The sequence below is a fragment of the Drosophila obscura genome, unplaced genomic scaffold (assembly GCF_018151105.1).
Source record: "Drosophila obscura isolate BZ-5 IFL unplaced genomic scaffold, ASM1815110v1 contig_4, whole genome shotgun sequence".
NCBI lineage: Eukaryota > Metazoa > Arthropoda > Insecta > Diptera > Drosophilidae > Drosophila > Drosophila obscura.
The window spans coordinates 2,663,573-2,682,172 of record NW_024542828.1 but is presented as its reverse complement, the minus strand read 5'-3'; the positions used below and the strand labels follow the sequence as shown (position 1 = coordinate 2,682,172).

The window sequence follows — 18,600 nt, the reverse complement described above, 5'->3', positions numbered from 1 at the left end:
ACAGGCACAGGCCAGACAACAACAACAGTGGAATAATTAAAAACAACAAAAAAGCGTGAAAGCGGAGAACTACATTTATCCAAGGGAGCACACGGGTGTAGTGTGGTGTGGTGAGGTGAGGAAAATTGGGTCGTCAGGGAAACTAGATTTGTTGCACTCCCATTTTATGGCAATTTTCGTGCTACATAAGGAACTGCAGACTGCATTCGTTAGCATCAGGTTTCGTGTCTCTGGCTTCGTATCAATGCCCTCCATTCTTTATGGTTATAAAGCACTTAAAGGCACTGACACAGGCACAGAAATTCTCGTTGCCTTTGTGTGGGCAAAAATACCTCCTCTCCTCTCATTTTTATCACATAATATTTTATTTTAACGGCAATAAAGCGTAATTTAATGAGCCTATAAAACGAAAACACATTAGAAGCCAGCAGTCTCAGCATCCTTCTGGTTGGCCAAAAGGACTACCTGCTCTTGCCGCTTACCGCTTGCCGCCTTCGTCATTCTGAGGGGGCCAGAGCCATCTGTCAGCGTGGCTCATTTTTATGCCAAATTAAATGTCTACCAGCTTTCTGCTGAGATTTGCCTAGGGGCTGTAGAGGTACCAGGGGCAGAGGGATCTGGGAAAGACATTTATTTAGCGTCGTGCCCGCTTCATCTTCCTTTTGCAATTCCATTTCTTAGACAATTTTCGCTGTATAGCGATATTACACACACGCTAGATATTTCATATGTTTAGGAAAGACATTCCGGGCATGATCCTGACTCCATCTGTGCGTCTGCCTGCAACTGTGACTCCTCTTCACATTGCGACTATTTATTCGCTGTCTTCTTTACATGGCATGACATTGACTTTTATTTAAATGATTTCTCTCCACTGCAGACTGCCTTTGCTTGGCCCCTGTCCCCTTTCTCGGTTCGAGACTGGGGTTAGGGTTCGACTTCGACTTCGTCTTCGTCTTGGAGTATTCTTGAATGGCAATAGACTGCCAGATGTTTGTACCCTGCACTGCACTGCACTGCACAGCTCGGCTCTGCTCTGCTCTACTCAGCTCTGTCCTTTCCTGTCGTTCAGCTGTTTGTTTTCGCCTGGCAGCCATTGTGCTTGTTGACTGAATGCAACTTGTAATAAATATTGCAGGCGTCCTTCCGTCCTTCCATCCACTTGCCGCTCCTTCCTTTGGCTATAAATATTTGTTAGCCGTTTACTTTGCCATTGCTGATTTGTGATATTTGCTGGAAAATGCTTTTTTCCCCTTCTGCCGTACTGCCAGAGAATTTTGCATTTGTCTCTCTGCCTGTCTGTCTGTCTGTCTTTGGCTGTCTGCCGCCATTCAGCAGCAAATTGATCGCATAAATATGGACATGCCCCTGTCCCTGTCCTTGTCCGCCACCGTATCCGTGTCTTTTCCGACAAGCCCTTAAGTATGCAACACATTTGCAATGAATTCATATTAATTACCCCGATAAGGGAGTTGTAATGCCCCAGCACTGCCTGGCACTCCCCCGAAAGCTATTTCAATATGAATGCGCCATAAATTTGACCAAAATGCAAAATCGATTGCGCTTTGCAACATTTGCACAGCAAGGGAGACAGCAGAAGGAGCAGCCCGGAGGCTGGTGACTGGTAACTGGTAACTGGAGACTGGGATTGGAACCAGGACATTTCCATTTGGCATATGGAATAAGCATAATGCAGACAAACATACATACATACATATGTATGTATTGTACGACCACGCACCAAACAAAAGCTGGGAAATAAATTTTTAATTAACCCAAATTTCGAAAACTAATAAAATGGCACAATGAACGGACAGCAATGACATCCAATTGGGTAGGCCTAAATAATTCACTAAATTGTGGAACACACGCACAAATGCCGCCGCCAGACATTGGGTGGGGGAGGGGGGTTGCTTGTGTCTCTTTCCGTCCGAGTCTGGCCCTCTCTTTCTGATGGGCATCTCTCTCCGGCATATTTCAGCCTCTCCATCACTCTTTCCATCTATTTCCCCAACACTCAATTCAGGGTATATTTAATGAGAGGTAAGGGAGCATGAGTACTGAGTACTGGAGCTCTGTTTTACCTTCTCTTTGGCATACCCTGACTGCTGTCCCCCCACCCTCTGGTTGCACTCTGTATGTTGCATGTTTGTTTGATTAGGAGGCTGGCGGGCAAAGAACGCACAGAACACCGAACATTGTTATAATGCAATTACAAGGGGGCGTCGGGAGTTAATGCACTGCATGATTATTAAAATATTTTCGAATCCCTCAACAAACACTGCGGGCGGACGGCTGGGCTGGGGGACAGTCAGACGACAGCTGGGGGATGCTCCTCTTGTGTGTGTGTGTGTGTGTGTGTGTACATTTCGTATAACAAATCATGTACAAACAATGTCACAACAACACCTACGGAGAGGCCAACAGAACCAGGCACCCGAACGTACACAGCGCCCCAACCCATTCGAGTTAACAAATATTTGCACATAGGCTATAGCTCTGGGAGAAGGAAGGGCAAGGGTAAAGCCGAGGGAGAGGGATTGGCAGAGGCAGAGGCAGAGCGATAGGGTACGTTGAACAGACCGGAAACCGCCGCTAAATGCAAGCGGAAGTGGTTTGGTCGTTGGCCGTGGGCGGGGGCGGGGGCGGGGGCGACAACAACGCAACAAGCGGGACATCGAGAGGCCGTTTGCCAAAAAACTTTTGCCAATTAAACCAGAACCACTTAACCCCAAAGTGATAACCCAAATGCCCCAAGCAAATCATGCCAGGGAGGCAGGGAGCAATTCTCTCAGCAATTAACTTGGAAAACCGACAGAATAGCAGCCGGCGGACAGATAAAACTGGGCTTTATTCTATTAACCAATAAGGGGAGAGGCAGGGACCTTCCTTGAACAGTGTTTGCTGGTGGCATTGCCCTTGCAGCCCACTCTCTGTGCGGCTCATAAACAATTTAAAATGTCATACATGGCGCGTACGTAATGCTGCCAATTAAATTGCGGGCTAGAAATTATTTAAGCAACAACAAAAGACACGGTGGGGAAAGGGACCTTAAGTCTTGGGCCAAAGAAAGCAAGTCATAAACAAGGCTAAAACACGCACACACACAGGCACACACTGACACACACAGGCGGGCTTAAGTTTACGAGCTTTGCAAAATACGTAAAGTTGTTTTTACGGCACCCACGACTACGTTTGCCGAGACCGACCTCGAGCCTGAGAACATGAATGACATGTGTACGTATGTGGGAGAGCGAGAGTGAGAGTGAGCTTTGCTGAACATGTCCATGTGCATGAGAGTGTGTTTCCGTGTGTCTCTGTTTGTGTGTGTGTGGGTGTGTGTGTTTGTGGTATCAGTGGCCAAGTAATTAAGCAAAGTACAATTTCGTACCATTAAGTAATTTCACTCCATTCATTGACTCACCGACCAACTGGCTCGCTGGCCAACAGCCGCTTTGACGGGTACGTACTACATACTACTCTCTTTTAGCCTTCCTGCCAACAGCTGGATCCTCTTTCCTGGTTCCCCTTGTTGCTGCTAATTTATCGCCGGGGGCAAATGGACTTTACCCAGGGCAGTCGCTGTGCGGCGGAGGCTCACGTTGCGTCTGTGTAATGTGTAACCTCATTTACGTTTTCGTTTCGTTTCGGTTGCTATTAAAAAGGATTTCCATGTGAGAGGCTCATGTGCTCATGCTCTAGCGCGGCGTGAGTCTATTTAACATGACGATGAGGAGCAGGATATGCTTGCGAGTAAGGTACGGATACTGAAGCAATGTCTGACTGCCTTCCTTGCCTTCCACTGAATATATACCTTAGCCATCGCCACCTGTCCCTCCAGGGGGTGTTCTCTTTCGGCTTTCGTCTCTCGTCCTTTGCTCTTTCACCAAATGTCAGCCGTAAAGTATGCTACAGTAGGTCAGATGTTATCCTTTATTCCGTACTCTCTCCTTTCGTACATTCTGCGTTCTCCTTGCCTTGCCGCCGCCTTTGACTGGCTGGCGTTCTGTTTATGGTCGGTTAAGTCAGTAAGTAAATTTTAATGCTCTTTTCGGTTAGTTTATCTTTGCCTTATTAATGTCTTTGGGAAATACAGAAATGAAGGAGACTGAGACTGACCCTTCGATATGCATTTCGATGAGAGTGGGTCTGGTCTCGCTCTCTGGTCACCAAGACAAACATTTCCTTGGGCAACGGCAAATGGCATGGGGCAATGGCAAACGGCAAACGGCAACGAATAACAATAAAGGGAGCCAAAAAGGAAAGCCAACTCAAGGAGTAGTACGTCCGTATATCTGTCTTTAGTCCTTCCCGGCTCCATGTTGTTTGTCCCCGCACTCAGCAGGTTCCGATGCCACACAATTGGCCAAATGCCAGGCCAACAAGAGGGGGGACGAGGACCAACAGGGAAATACACACACACAAAAAATTGAAACCAGTGCCGCAACCGCCAGTTGGGTAACTGGCACCTGAAAGAGTATCAACCACATGAAGGCAATGCACAATGCAAATGTGTGGAGAACATGGCCAAGAAATCAGAGACAGATGCAGAGGAGGAGGCAAACAACCAAGAGACAAATACAGATACAGATACAGATACAGACACAGAATTCAGTTCCGGATTAGCCAAGTGTCTTGCATGTAAATCGAAAAGTAGTTCATGTTGATCGGTCTTTGATTCTGCCCACACAATTTTGTGGACAAGCCATAGAAGTTTTAGCCAAGCTAAAGATAAAAGCCAAATGTTACACTCACTCACATATGTCTGTGTATATGCACATAAATAATGCTGCAGCAGCATGTTGAAATGGAAAAATTTATGACCATTTTCTATACAGAAACATAAATTAAATTCCATCACAGACAGACAGAGAGACAAACAGACAGACACAGACAGAAAGACAGCAAGGACAAAAGTGCTTCCAAGTGCACAAATTAATTTAATCAGAAAATTACGCAAGAGAATGTGAAAAGTCAGCAGAAAAAATACCAAATAAAATCCAAATGAAAACCGAAAATCAAATCGAATCAAATTATGTATCAAAATAACAATATTCCCAAATGGAAATGGAATTTAACCGTGGCAAATGCACCGCATACTAGTATTGTGGACCTGTCCAATCAGTGGACTCTGACTCCGTGTCCGCATACCGAGTGCAACTCCGTGTCCGACTCCTGACTGCATATATGACTGTGTGTTTGTATGTATGTCACATACGACACACACATGATGTATAACGTTGCCCTGGTTTTGAGCTGAAAACTTTCGCTCCGCCAATGAAAAACCGTGCCAAAAGGGGACGACGGGTGACGAGGGGAGGGCTGCTGAAACAAACGGACAAACAAACTTCTATACATTTAAAATGTTTTTCAATAAAAGTTTTGCTGCCGAGTGCAATTGTTTTTCCTGCTCCCCTTGGTAGTTTTTCTTTTATTTATTTTTTTATTTGGCCGCCGCCGGCATTGTCGCGACTCGAGTTCTCCAGTGGCACCTTCCAGCCAGATGTTGCAGCAGCCACTTGCCCCTCCTTCTACATCCTGAATCCGTGTTCCTTGGGCTTGGCTGTCAGTTCAATTGTTTTGCACTTGAGGGGCAATTTATCTTGGAAGCAGAGCCAGAAGACGACGACGAGCACGACGACTGCTTACAATGCATTTCCTGTAAGGGGAAGGAGACCCCCGCCTGAGTGGCACACACGAGTGCATAATCCTTTTAAATACAACTCTTGACTAGGACATGTCCTTGGCAAGAACTACAGACAGCATCCTGCGCTTGTCCTACAGCATCTTGTAGAAAGAAGCAACTTGTTGTACAGCTGCTGCTGCTGCTGCCGGTGATTCTCCTCTGCTTTGGCGTCGTTGGGATTTTCGTTGGGGTGGGTGGCGAGTCCTGTCAAATCAGGACATTCAATTGAAATTAACATTTAATTAGGCGAAGAAATGTCAGCGTAATCGCAGACAGTCCCCGCTCTGAGTCCCGCATTTTACGCCCAAAGGACATAAATAATTTTATGACAGAAAGTAGCAGAGCGGAACCAAAGCCCAGGACCAGAACCAGAACCAGCACCAGCACCAGCACCCGAGCCCAGGACATTAAATCGCCTAGACAAACAATGGAGAGCCAAATGCCCGGCCAATAAAAGCCAGTTGCCTGTGAAAAGCGGACATTTAAAACTTGATAAGTAATTAAAAACTGGGGCGTGGTCGGGGAAAACGATATGCCGGACAGGACCAGAACTCTGGGCTCCGTAGCTGCAAGGATATCTTCAGCCAATGGGCGAGAGGCCATAAAAAATATGAGTGAGGTGCGCGTTCGGGACGTCCCACAAAGTTGTAAAGGATGAAGTTGCCAGTTTCCAGTGGGGAGCACATAAACTACAGGACTGAAACAGTAACCAGCCCCAACCTCATCCACGGAAAGGACATCGGTTCGTAGTGCGTCGTCACCCTCCTGCCCAGGAAGGATGGCAGGACATCGACTCGTCAGAGCAGGGACTAAATAAAACATGAGAACTATGTGACAAAGTGGCACAAACGCACTCACATGGAGCCAAGCCTCCGAAAAGCCTCACTAAAAATGTCAAGAAAATAAAAATAATAAAAATAATCGCAACACAACGACAACAAAATGTGACACAAACAAATTCAAACCAAAACGAGTGAAAGAGATAGACAGAGAGAGAGCGAGAGAGAGGGGGAGGGAGAGATAGCAGCAGGAGAAGCAAGAGGATGACTAGAAAAACCAACGAAAGAAGCTCGCGAGCGAAATTCCCATAAAAAGTGGAAAAAATGGAGAGGGGGAATGTAGGTTTTCCCCCTGTTCTTTTCCAAGGCAAACTATTAACAGAGTAACGCGGGGAGGGGGGAAAAGAGATGGAAACCCCTGAATGAGAGGGGTAGAAAAAATGATATAGATAGAAAGAGAGAGAGAGAGAGAGAGTTAAACTAGGTGAAAGCCGCACAAAACGACATCGTTGACAAAGGCAAAGGAGGAAAAAGGTAACGCTAAAAATGCCAAAAAGTGAGCACGTGAATGGGTGCACACATCCACATATGTATGTGTGTGTGTGTGTGTGTGTGTGTGTGTGTGTGTGCCAGGGATGCCTTTTATGTCCTGGGCAGCCATTTGTAGTTGCGTGTGTGTGTGTGTGTGTGTGTGTGTGTACCGTTATCACTTTGTGCCTTGTCTATGAGATGGCCATAAAATAATATTTTATGATCTGCGGTCGTTGCTCCCACAAGAGAAGATTTTCGATTTCAGAATTTGTTGCAATAAGTTGTACGGGCCATGTGGCAAGGGTTACAAATCTGTGGCAACAGCCACCCAACCCCCACACAGCATACCCCTTGCCCAGAAAAAACTTGAAATAAAGATCCCGGCTTAAGTCAAGTGAGCTTACACGTAAATTTCTCATACTTTACTCCCTCTGAAAATCGTGAAATTTATTTTAACATGCGATTTCCCCACTCGGTAGCTACGTGAGCACATTTTTGGAACTGAGTGTTAACAGAGGCAAATGGGAGTGCAGGAGGAGAGGTGGAGAGGAGTAATCCCCTTGCCGACCTCTTGTGCACTTGCACTACTTGTTGTTTGCCATTTTCATTTGCTGCTCTCTTGTTTTCCCCGGGCAAATATTTGCATGGGCCATGGCGCTTAGTTGGTGAAGTCGTGCACTGCTTTTAGCCCTCCTCCCTTTCACTCTGATTTAGCTGCTTCTCTCTCTCTCTTTCTCTTTTGCCCTGTAGTAGAGTGACATCTCAAGGTTGGAGATGCTCGAGCAGCTTCTTGACCCATTTTAAAGGGCATTACGTTGACAATTGGCCTGAAGTAGCGGCTCACCATGCGTATGTGTAATATTTAATTGCCCTTTTCCATTCATTCATACATTCACTGATTCATTCATTGTATTCCTGGCTTTCATTGTGCCCGTTTTTATCAAGGGTACACGTTCCACCCATAATGCCAATCAAAAGTCAATGCTATAAGCATTCAATTGTTTGCTTCCACATTCGAACACACAGCAACGCACACCGCCACACGTACAGGGACTCATGAGCCCATGAATCATCTGTATGAATTTTTACTACGCTTTCTTCTTCAATTGGTGTACCCTCTGGAGGAGAGGGTTTACCGGCACTCTTACTGCTGCTTGTTTGGGTGTCAATTGAAGGCAAAAAGCAAAGCAAGAAGCATCCCAAGGCAGTGCACTGAATATAGCTGGAACAATTAAGAAAAAAATGTATTCTTCACTGATATTTATATCATGAAACTCTTCCAGAGTATGCCGTCTTCGTTAATTCATTAGCATACAGGCGGCTTCCTTTTTTTTTTCACTTTACTGATTTTCCCAATCATTTTCGCGAATACGCCAGCGAGAACAAAGCCATTGCCGGAGAGAGATTCGCCAATGCTGCTGCCACACTCCTCCGCTGCTTCCTCCTTCGCTTCACCACCCCTTTATCATTCCCATTTCCGTCGCCGACATCGTGCAAACAAATGCGCATAAAAATCCATTATTTTAGCAAACACAACACGCACACATCTGCACCCCCCCTCTTGTGTAACCCGCACCCCCCACCGCACTTTTGCTCTTACCCCTTTACAATTCCAATGCAATGCAGCAGAGTGGGGGGTGCGAGGAGGGAGTGTGATCTGGGTCTGGTGCTACAAACAATTTTTTTTGTGTGCACAAAATAAATATAAAAGCGTTGAAACGAAAACATTTTGGAACAATATAAAAATTGCAAAACGAACGAAGGATGCGGACACCCCAGCTCTGTCGGGCCCCATAAAGGGAGGGCAGGGGAATGGCCTGTCCAGTAGGTGTAGGAGTTGGAGGTCTGGAGGGCTGTGCGGCCGGCGTTTATTGGCAACAGTGTTGCTATTTGTGTAAACGACTCGTAAAATTTTATGTTGAAGCTGTTTCATAGTACGCGGCGTTGTGTGTTTTCTTTTTTTATACCTCACCCCAACTTCTCCTCACAGATTCCGGCACATGTTGAGGGGGCCTGTAAGGTCACAGAGCGATGGGCGGAGCGGTGGGGTCATCGCGGCAGCGGCAAGCACAATTGAGTTGCACGAATACTCAGTTTCGCAGGAAGTGTTGCATGAAAACCGTTGCATACTTTCAGGCCGCGTGTGCATTTCCATCGGCAAATGACGCAAATGATTGCAAACACTGATTACAATTATAAGCGGGTTGGGAGGGGAAAACTGATGCATATGGGTACGTATTATCTATGGTATTCCCTCACCGATCAACCGAATGGTTGTTCCCTTATAGTGCGGGTGGGGGCCCCCACTTCTTTTCAATTTGTTTTGTTGTCAATTCCAGCCAAAATTGACAACTATTTTATGTTGCAGCTGCATTTCAATTTCCTTCCCCCTCTCCCATACTACATAGACGGTGGTCTGGTCTTTGGGGTGCATATGCAAATATTGGATATTGATTACATTTCGATTCGCCTGCCAACTTGTCAATGTCAACATACTAGATGCGAGCGGACAATGCATTGCAATGCCAGCGGAGTGGCGTTGTTTTCCCGGTGCAGTGGTGGGAAATGCCTGATAGATTGCTGCTGCTGCCGGAAAAGCGGAAAAATTGTATGGAAATTCATTAGTTTCAATGCTGATAACTTTTCTTTTTTCACTTCCGCTCGCATCACATACATATAATTCTCTCGCGTTTTTTTTTGTTTGTTGTGTTTTTTTCTTTATTTAATAAAGTGGCATTGGGACATAATTATGAGTGACGTGGCTGCAATGGAATTTCATCGGGAAAATAATGCAACTGTCACCAAATTACAGCACAGAACAGAACAAAACATACGCGACTATGTGGCACTCTTCATGGGGATCGGGATTGCTGATGGGGATGGCGGGAAGCACACTCTTGGACAGAGCAAAGATTTAATTTGCTGATGAAGTTCGTTTCTGTCTGTTTGCTACACAGACTCCTGGCAGAGCCCAGCTCCTAGCCCCACCATCTCCCAGGGCCAGGGGCAGTACCTTTCTGTATCCTCCATCCATGTAAATACCCAAATGTTGGCTCTGTCACTGCTGGCAAATATGATCCACTGCCCAAATAGAGACCCCAACTAAGGGATAGGAGCACCGCATAGGGCATGGGGCAGGGGCCATGCGGCATGGAGCATGTGGCATGTCTGTGTGTGCAGTGGAGACGGTTTCTGTGCCCCAAATTAGAAACAAATTTGTTTAATTCAATAAAACGTTGATTAAAAGCAATGCAGGCTAATGAGACTATACAAGCAACAGACAGGCAGAAGTAAAGCCACACAGAAAGAGATAGCAAGTATCATACAGAAAGGGATGGTAAGAGTTTTACACAGCAAGGCAAAGTACCAAGCACATTCCACTCAATTTTGTTGCATTTGGGTAGACAATTAATTTGGCATAAAATGAAAAATTTTGTTGCGCTTCCTCTGGCAGCCAACTGAAAATCATTTTAATTTCAAAGTTCTTCATGTGTGACCCTGCAACAACCCCAGTCGTCCGTCCCACCTTCCCCCTGCGGAGGCTTCTTGCACCGCTCTAACACTAAACTGAAAACAACAAAAAATTTGAAATGCAACCAAAAACATCTGGAAAAACTTTCCATTTGGCATATATACTCTCTACACTCGACTGTGGCGGGAAAATTTGTTATTTTTCCGTGTGCTATATTCTGGTTTTGGTTGCAAATTAAAGTTCAGCATTTTGTGCTGCTGTATTTGTTTCATATCCTCATGGAAACATAGTAAAGGGTTGTCAAGTGGCGCCAAAATGCTGTGGAATGACTTAATTTTTGTTACCCGTGAGGGTAGATAAATGTTTTGCCCATGGCAAAGAGTTAAAAATTAATGAGGCATCCCGGGACCCAAAACATAAATGTTGTCAAAGGCATCAAAGTACCAAACATACACACACACACACACGCGCGCGTTACATGGCGAGAGAGGGGGGTTGGGTGGAGTGAGAGTATTTCCAATTAAGCCAATCGACCTGCAAAAACGAGAACCCAGAAATGAGAGCGGGAATTGGAAGTGGAAGGGGAAGGGGAACAGGAAACGGAAACCGAAGCTAGCGCGCGGCGCGCCAAAAAGGCGCGTAATTAAATTTTAATTTGCGCTCAAAATTAGACTATGAAATTTCAATAAGGCGCGCTTTCCGTTGGGTAGATGGATAAGGGCAGAGGAAGCGAGAGTAGAAGTAGGCAAATATTGTACAACGATAAAAATTAAATTAGTTTAATTTTGCAACGAGAATCCCTTTGATTAAACGCAACCAAGTGGATGCGTCGTGGATGGTAACAGGGGACAGGGTATGGGGGCTATGGTATGGGGATGTGGGAGAACCCTAGCCAAGGCTTAAATAAATAACCAAGTATACAAGACAAACATGACGACACATGCGCTCGTCCTTGCCACTTTCCACAGACACCCTTTCTGCCCCCTCTTTCACAATCCCCTTTTTCCAGCAAAGTCGATCCCCTCCTGGCAAGCAGCGCGCATAAATTGTCAAAACGAAGTGTTTGGATTAAGCTGGGAGTTGGGTTTTGTGCGCTCTGTGCGGTGCAGACCGTGACCTAGCCTCGAAGACTGCACTTCCCCCCAGCACTGGCACCACCACTACCACTACCACTTACCCCCTACTGGCTCTCTCCTCTGACACCTTTTGGCCAATTTATTTATACGCATTTAAAACTGATTTATGTGCGGAGAAAAAGCGACAGCCACTGGTTTCCTCTTAGCCCATCTTCCTCGCTGTTGGCCAGTAACCACGTGAGTTGCGTCTTTAATTTAGCTGCCAACCGAAACCAAACCAAAAGCGTTTTCCTCCAGTGCCCCTGCCCCGGTACACCCCTCATTTTCTCTTTATAGCCACCGCAAATGCATTTTCAATGGAATTTCTCACTTGCTAACGTGTGTTCAGCTCTTGGAGCTTTCTACTACTACTCGGGCGGGAGCTGTGCCAACGATTTATGTACCATGTCCTGGCTACGCTCCTCTTGCGCTCCTCTTGCCTAAAGTTGGACTTACCTTAAATCTGTTCTGGCACAATGAAAATACCCATACACTCCGCTAGGCAACGATTCCCTCTTTTTTTTCTGTCTTGTGGTGTGGCAGGCCTGGCTGCCAAGGAAACCCAGCCAAAAGAGCTTTGCATGGTACACACAACACTCTCTGGGAAAATCTGTTCTGTTATCGCATTAACAATTTCCTACTAATTTTCGACGCTCACACACAGACACAGAGGAACGACGTGAAGAGGGTAAAAATCCAGTAAATATAATTAAATTGCGTGCACAACTAACCAACTCTTGGGGGAGAAGTTGTTGAGGGAACACAGCTGCCGGAGAATGGATGCTCTTCTCAGCAAGCCATTAAATTCACGGGAATTCTTTGACACATTTTTCTGTTAATAAAAGAAAGCAAAAAGTTAGCTTAAGCAAACTAAGTTTCTGTGGAATGCTAAGTTTAGTCATTGATTAAAGTCAACTGAACGGAAAAAAAAAGGTAGTAATTCCATAGATTTCGGTGGTCATCCAATTAAATCGAATTCAAATTAAACGCAGAAATTCATTCCAAATGCCATGACTCGCTCCCCATTAAGTGGAACCCATAGAGGAAGCAGTGTATAAAATTGGGGCATAATAATTTCATTAGAAGTTCGAATCTGGAACAGCAAACCGAAATGCTTTGCCACTTGTATTTAAGTAATTATGCCAGCAAAAGCGAAAGCCCAACGCTATGTGCCATCAAATATTTGCCTTGTCATTAATTCACTAAAAATACATGGAAAATCGTTTATATGATGCTTATATATATAGCCGAAAAGGGCAGAGCCGCTAAGCTGCTTTCAGGAGTGTTTACTCCTTGGCCATTCCTTCCCTCTCAGAATGACAAGGATATCGTGTGCACGCAATAGTGCAGGAGAGTGGGTGTGGGCTGCACATCGACTCAATTGATGACTCTTTGGCAGTTAAACTGCCTCCACAGACGCTTAATGTGCACTCCATCAACATAAATCACTCATACGTCACGTTAAACACGCTCAAACTTCAAATGACGTGTATTTAACAAGCGCTCCTGGCCGTGGCCATAAATTAATTAAGCCTAGGCCACCCCGCCCCGCCCATCGATGCGCCACCATGGATACCATGTACCACCTCCATTCACCATTTACCATCTACTGGGCTCCAAAGTCCAAGTTCGCGCCCTCTCACTGGGAGCTGCAATTAAACTGTAAAAGCGAAAAGCGAACATCGGCGACGGCAACGGCAACGGCAACAGCAAATTACAACCATTTACAATTAATTTGAACAACACGCCGCCATGCAAATGGCGTGCCATGGCTCATAACTTCCAATGGACACACACACACACACACACTCACTCTTTCGGCCATTAAAAAGAGGGGGGAAGCGAAGCCAGGCCAAGAGCTAAGTGTAGAGCCAATGCCAAGTCAAGTCAACGGGCAACGTGCAAATGCTCAATTAGCATATCAATAAATCAAGAAAGAAAAGAAAAAGCGAGAGTGTTGCTCGGCAGACACGCCCACTGCTGACGCTTTCGCCCACCGCCTCCTGGGGCAATCAAAATTTAGTTAACAAACGCAAAACAATTTATTAACCCCAAAGTCAGCAGCGCTTCAACCTTGAGGCTGCCAGACGTGGCGTATACGTAATCTGATGGCGTGCCAACGTAATTAATCAAGACGTCCTGTGGCCAGGCGGCCATGTTTCCCGGTATTGGATTTCATTTTTGTCAGCATACAAATAAATATATTTAACTCCACGTGGGGTCAACATTAATGAGCTGAAGGTGTAACGGCTTTATGGCTCAAAAATTTGAATAATAATAAAAATTAATTCAATTTATTTTAATTGTCAAATGTTACGACTCCAAATTGTGAATTCAGTTCGGTTTGAAATGTCAATGTGGGTACTGCTGTTGCTGCAAATTGTGAGTTGGATATATGTATGTGCACATATGCAGATATCAGTGATATATAGTCTGAAATTACGACTTTTAGCTGCTGATCTGGCTCTGTTCGCTAATGGGTGGAGAGACCAACTGCAAGGCGGACAGAAAAAAGGCAGCCGTAAGTGAGAGTCTACCAAGCAGAGGGATCTTTTCTCATAGTCTGGGCCCATTTCAATTAGGACTTATCGATCAGATGCTGTCAGCTAACACGTCCCAGCCTGGACAAAGGAAATGCTGAATGCAAAAGCACTCTGAACTTGCCCTCAGGCAGGAGATTCAACTTTGCCGAACTCTACACGATCAATATGGTGAGCAGCACATGGCTAGAAGTACTTCATCATGTAAGATCTCCCCGATCTGATTCAAGTGCATTGAGGAGTGCAACTATATAGGCTCTGGCTATACCGATGCAGATCCGCCATACCGCCTGGATCTGGCCAACATACGCCACAGCCTGGAAGAGATAATGCCACAGCCGCAGCTGGAGTCTGTGCCCTTCATGATGGATGCGTACAACAAGTGTGAGATATTTCGCACGCTGCATGCGGGTCGCTTCACACTCCACCTGCCGGATATTGAATTCATCGAGGAGCCGTGCAACCCGTTTGCCCTGCAGCTCACTATCTGTGTGCGAATGCTGGCCATGCAGAAGTGCCCCAGTCGCTTCTACCTGGACACCGATGAGTGTCGCCTGGCGAGGAACTATTTCACACAGTGTGTCGGCGATATTGAATCGAATCTTGGCTAGAATTCGGATGATGTGTGTGGAGAATGGAACTCAACTGCAAAACTGAAAATGTGTGTGAAAGTTCATAAAGTTGTCGTTGGCGGCTGACTGCTGCATAGAAAAATTTCAATTCAGACCTGGCAAAAAGTGTTGAGGGAAAAATAAAAGAAAAAGTCATAAAAGTCATAGATGAAATATGGCAATTTGACTTTATGCTCGGAATACTAGCGAGCTGGTGAAGGCTGGGGGTGGCAGTTGTCTCCCGGCTCCCGTCTCCCATCGTACTGCTGCAGTGTCACAACTGCAAATTGAATCACACACACACACCACACACACACACACACATGCTCACACATGTCAATGTCCTCTGCTGACTTTGCATAACTTCGTCTGCTGCTGATGCTGATGCTGCTCTGCTCTGCTCCACTCCCCAGACACCCACCGCTCCGCTCCGCACTGCCCACCCTTCGCTTCGTCAAACTTGTTAGTTTTTTGGCACTTTTTTTACAGCCACACACATTCACATTACTTGTGGATTGAAGAAGGGTATGCTGTGGTTGCTCTAACCAAGGGGTTAGATAGCTCCAGAATACCGGATCAGTATCAGGCCGAACCCTGGCAAGCAGAGTTCTCCCAAATAAATATATTCATGCCGAATTTAAAGCTTAAATTCCTGGCCAATACTGGGTACCACCTATTCGAGCACTTTACCAACTGCCATATCCATCTCCGCTTCAGCAAAGTCAGCAGCAAAAGTTGCCTTTCTATATAACACGTCTGTCCGTCTGTCTTCGGTTATTCTTTCTTTCTCTTTTTTTTTCTTTTTTTTGTCAGTGTCGCAGGACATGTTATGCAACTGGAATAAAGGAGTAAAATTTATGTGTTAGTCCAGTGGATGGTGCCAGGAAGTCCGTCCTCGTCGTCGTACTCGTACTCGTCCCGGTGCTGGCTTTGCAGCGTCAGGTTAAACGGGATTTATGTCCTCCCAAGACATGCAGTCTCAGCCTGTTTTCTTAAAACAATTAACGTATTACACTCTCTGTGTGTGTGTCTCTCTCTCTCTATCTGTGTATCTCTGTGTGTTCTCCCATCATCCATCTCTGTCCTGTGTTTGCCTGTTCGTCGCTGTGTTTCCCTGTTCCTTGTCCTGATTTGCATTTCCTGGCTGGCAAGCTGGCAAGCAGGCAACCGGGCTACCAGAGTCCCACCCCCATCCCCACCCCCAGGCTGACAATCAAAGGACTTTGGCTTTCCTTGGCATTTTTCTTTAATTACGCCCTCGAGTCAAATTAAAAGCAAATGATAGTTGTTTCCCATCATCTGCTCCACTCTTATCCTTCCATTGACCGTGTATATCCTTGCTGGCAGTCGCTCCCTGCTGGTCTCTCCTCTTCGGTTTCTTGCGGCACTTCGGGATTTTCCAGTTTACTTAGTCAAATCAAAGCTTTCAAGAAAATTGTTTTCTTTTCTTTTGCGATGGTCAAACTGCTGACCAAGGACCAAGGGGCCAAGGCCCGTACATACACTGGTACTCTCATTACATCTAGAAGAACACTACTCTGGTCGGCTGCATGTCCTTGGGTGCACTTGAGTGGGGCAATGGGCAGTGGGCAATGGGCAGTGGGCAATGGGCAGTGGGCAATGGGCAGTGGGAGGGAGGATGCCAACTTGAGGTTTTTGTGGCAAATAATTTGTGTAATTAAGTGACCACCGCTTGAACCTCTTCCCATACTCTGATCGTGCTCCCTGCTTTTCCCATATCTTATTCTCATTTTCCCATTCCCATTCCCATTTCTCTTCACTTTCTCGCCAGTTAATTGCTTATTTGTGCAGCTAATTAGTTTGGTATTGCAAACAAACATGAGACATGGCGATGCTTTCTGTGTGCTGCTGCTGCTGCTGACTGGGAGTGCCCTCAACTTATCTGTCGCTCAGCCCACCTGTCCACCCTCTTCCTATTACCTCTCAGACTCCGGCTAGTGCTCGTAATTAAAAAAAAGAGCCTCAAAAGCGCTGCTGGCGAACAAACACATAAAAAATGATGCCCACACGTGGTGCCAGTGCCAGTGCCAGTGGCACCACCCCCTTCAGATGGTTGCATAATTCATTCCCTGCCACTGCACCATCAACAAAAACAGGCTTAAAGAGTGCGACAGACTGTATAGGGGTGGGGGACTGAGTACAAGCAGACTCAGTAGAGGGGCTGGTGCGGCAGGGTATGCAATCAAAATTATTATAATTGCGACGCGTTCGCCATTGTGCGACAACAATGACTTCCGCTTCCGTGCTGAAATTTGCCTTGTGTCTGTGTGTCTGTGTCTGTGTCGCTCTTGTCGTTCTATCTCCATGTGGCATGTACCCACGCCATTGTTTTTGCATAGCGAAAGAGAGTGTGGGGTGGGGATGGTTGCAGCCAGTGGGTGGAACAGCGCATTAAGTGCCTGCAAAAGACGCGCAACAAAGTGAGCAGCCCCACAGGGGTTGAGCAGAGATGTATGTGTCTCCGTGTCGTGGCTAAACGAGAGATGGGACAACGTGCTCAAGTCCTCGACAGCTGCAACAGAAAACGGGGTTGGAAGAGAGAGAGAGAGAGAGAGACACTGACAGACTGAAACACGTGGAGAGGGGAAATGGGGGGAAAGAGGTATGAGCTGCCACAAAGAACGGGGTTACAAACAGGAGTAGACGTCAAAGAGTGGGTAAGAGAAGTTTTCTGCCCGCCCCACCCTTCAAAAAGTCTCGTAAATTGTATAATGAAGTGCAGGCCAGGAGGAGTTCCTCAAGATTAGCTTCACTGACAGGACACAAATCCCGTAGAAATGACAGCCTAAACTCCACCCACTAATCAATCACTCAATCAGTCAGCCACTCAATCAGAGACCTAGTCAAAAGTCGAGAATCGAGAGTGGAGAGAGTGTGTGTGTCTAATGAAATGATTCGATTTGCGTGTGTTTGTTTGCCCTTGGTATGCCAGTGGGCAGTGCTCATGATTATTATTGCTCGAATTATGTTTATGCTCCCATGAACATGAGAACTTTCCCAAAGTCGTATTAATTTGAGACAAAGTGTTGGACCCTCAGCCCAATGCTCTCTCTGTCCCTGATTGGCGGCCAATCAATGGAAGTGGCAGTAGTGGCATTGCAGCCGAGGGCAGCCGGGGCACGCAACCTCAAATTTAATCAGTTTAATTAATAAGCAACAGAAAATGAAGCACTGGGGACTGAGCCTTGAAATCTACTGTCATTGTTTGTCTGGGCCATAATCAGATGGCTGAATGGCAGCGTTGATTGCCATTGCAACAAAGTTGTTTGAAATCGTAGACGAGTCCAAGTCCAAGTCAACGTCCCAGGACTCAAACGAGGACACTTTTAATTGACCTTTTTGTGTGCCTCGAGGCCCACACGAACCAGAAGTAATGGCTTCATTTGCTACAGCCACAGCTGCTGATTTATCTAAATGAATTGTTATGGCCGCGTATTTGTCACAGGCCAAAGCCAAAACCAGAGCTCAACCATCCACCGAACCGAACCAAACCGAACCATTCCCGTATCCTGAAACAACCCCCGGACCAATCCTTAATCAGCCCCATATCCTGGCCCGTGCGCTCGCTTTCCGCTTTTAATTGCCTCGCATGTGGCAGGTAAATCCCCGAACCTTTTTGCATATTTAGTGTGCCATTCGGGGCTTACTCTTTTGAACGGCTGACGCTTAGCTGTTTGTTTGTGACCGGACCCCGACCAGACCAGAGTTTTTGGCATCTATTTGGGACTTTAAAGCGGTATCTTTAGTTTTCTGATCGATGGCACTAGACCGTGATATGAAATGATATGAAACATTCGCTTGGGCTGCAGTTGAAGGCGGTCCTACATATATTATAATAAAAATTA

At 46.1% G+C, this 18,600-nt stretch overlaps 2 protein-coding genes across 5 annotated transcripts in view; both read left to right on the top strand.

Annotated features, from left to right (window-relative positions):
* LOC111071018 (hemicentin-2) overlaps nucleotides 1-18,600 on the top strand; it is a 79,061-nt gene that overhangs the window by 12,674 nt on the left and 47,787 nt on the right. The gene's annotated exons all lie outside the window — the stretch shown is intronic.
* LOC111071069 lies at nucleotides 13,895-14,853 on the top strand. Its single transcript, XM_022362185.2, has 4 exons — nucleotides 13,895-13,965; nucleotides 14,036-14,104; nucleotides 14,166-14,294; nucleotides 14,354-14,853. The coding sequence occupies exons 1-4, from the start codon at nucleotides 13,933-13,935 to the stop codon at nucleotides 14,732-14,734; spliced, it is 612 nt and encodes a 203-aa protein (XP_022217877.2). The 5' UTR covers nucleotides 13,895-13,932; the 3' UTR covers nucleotides 14,735-14,853.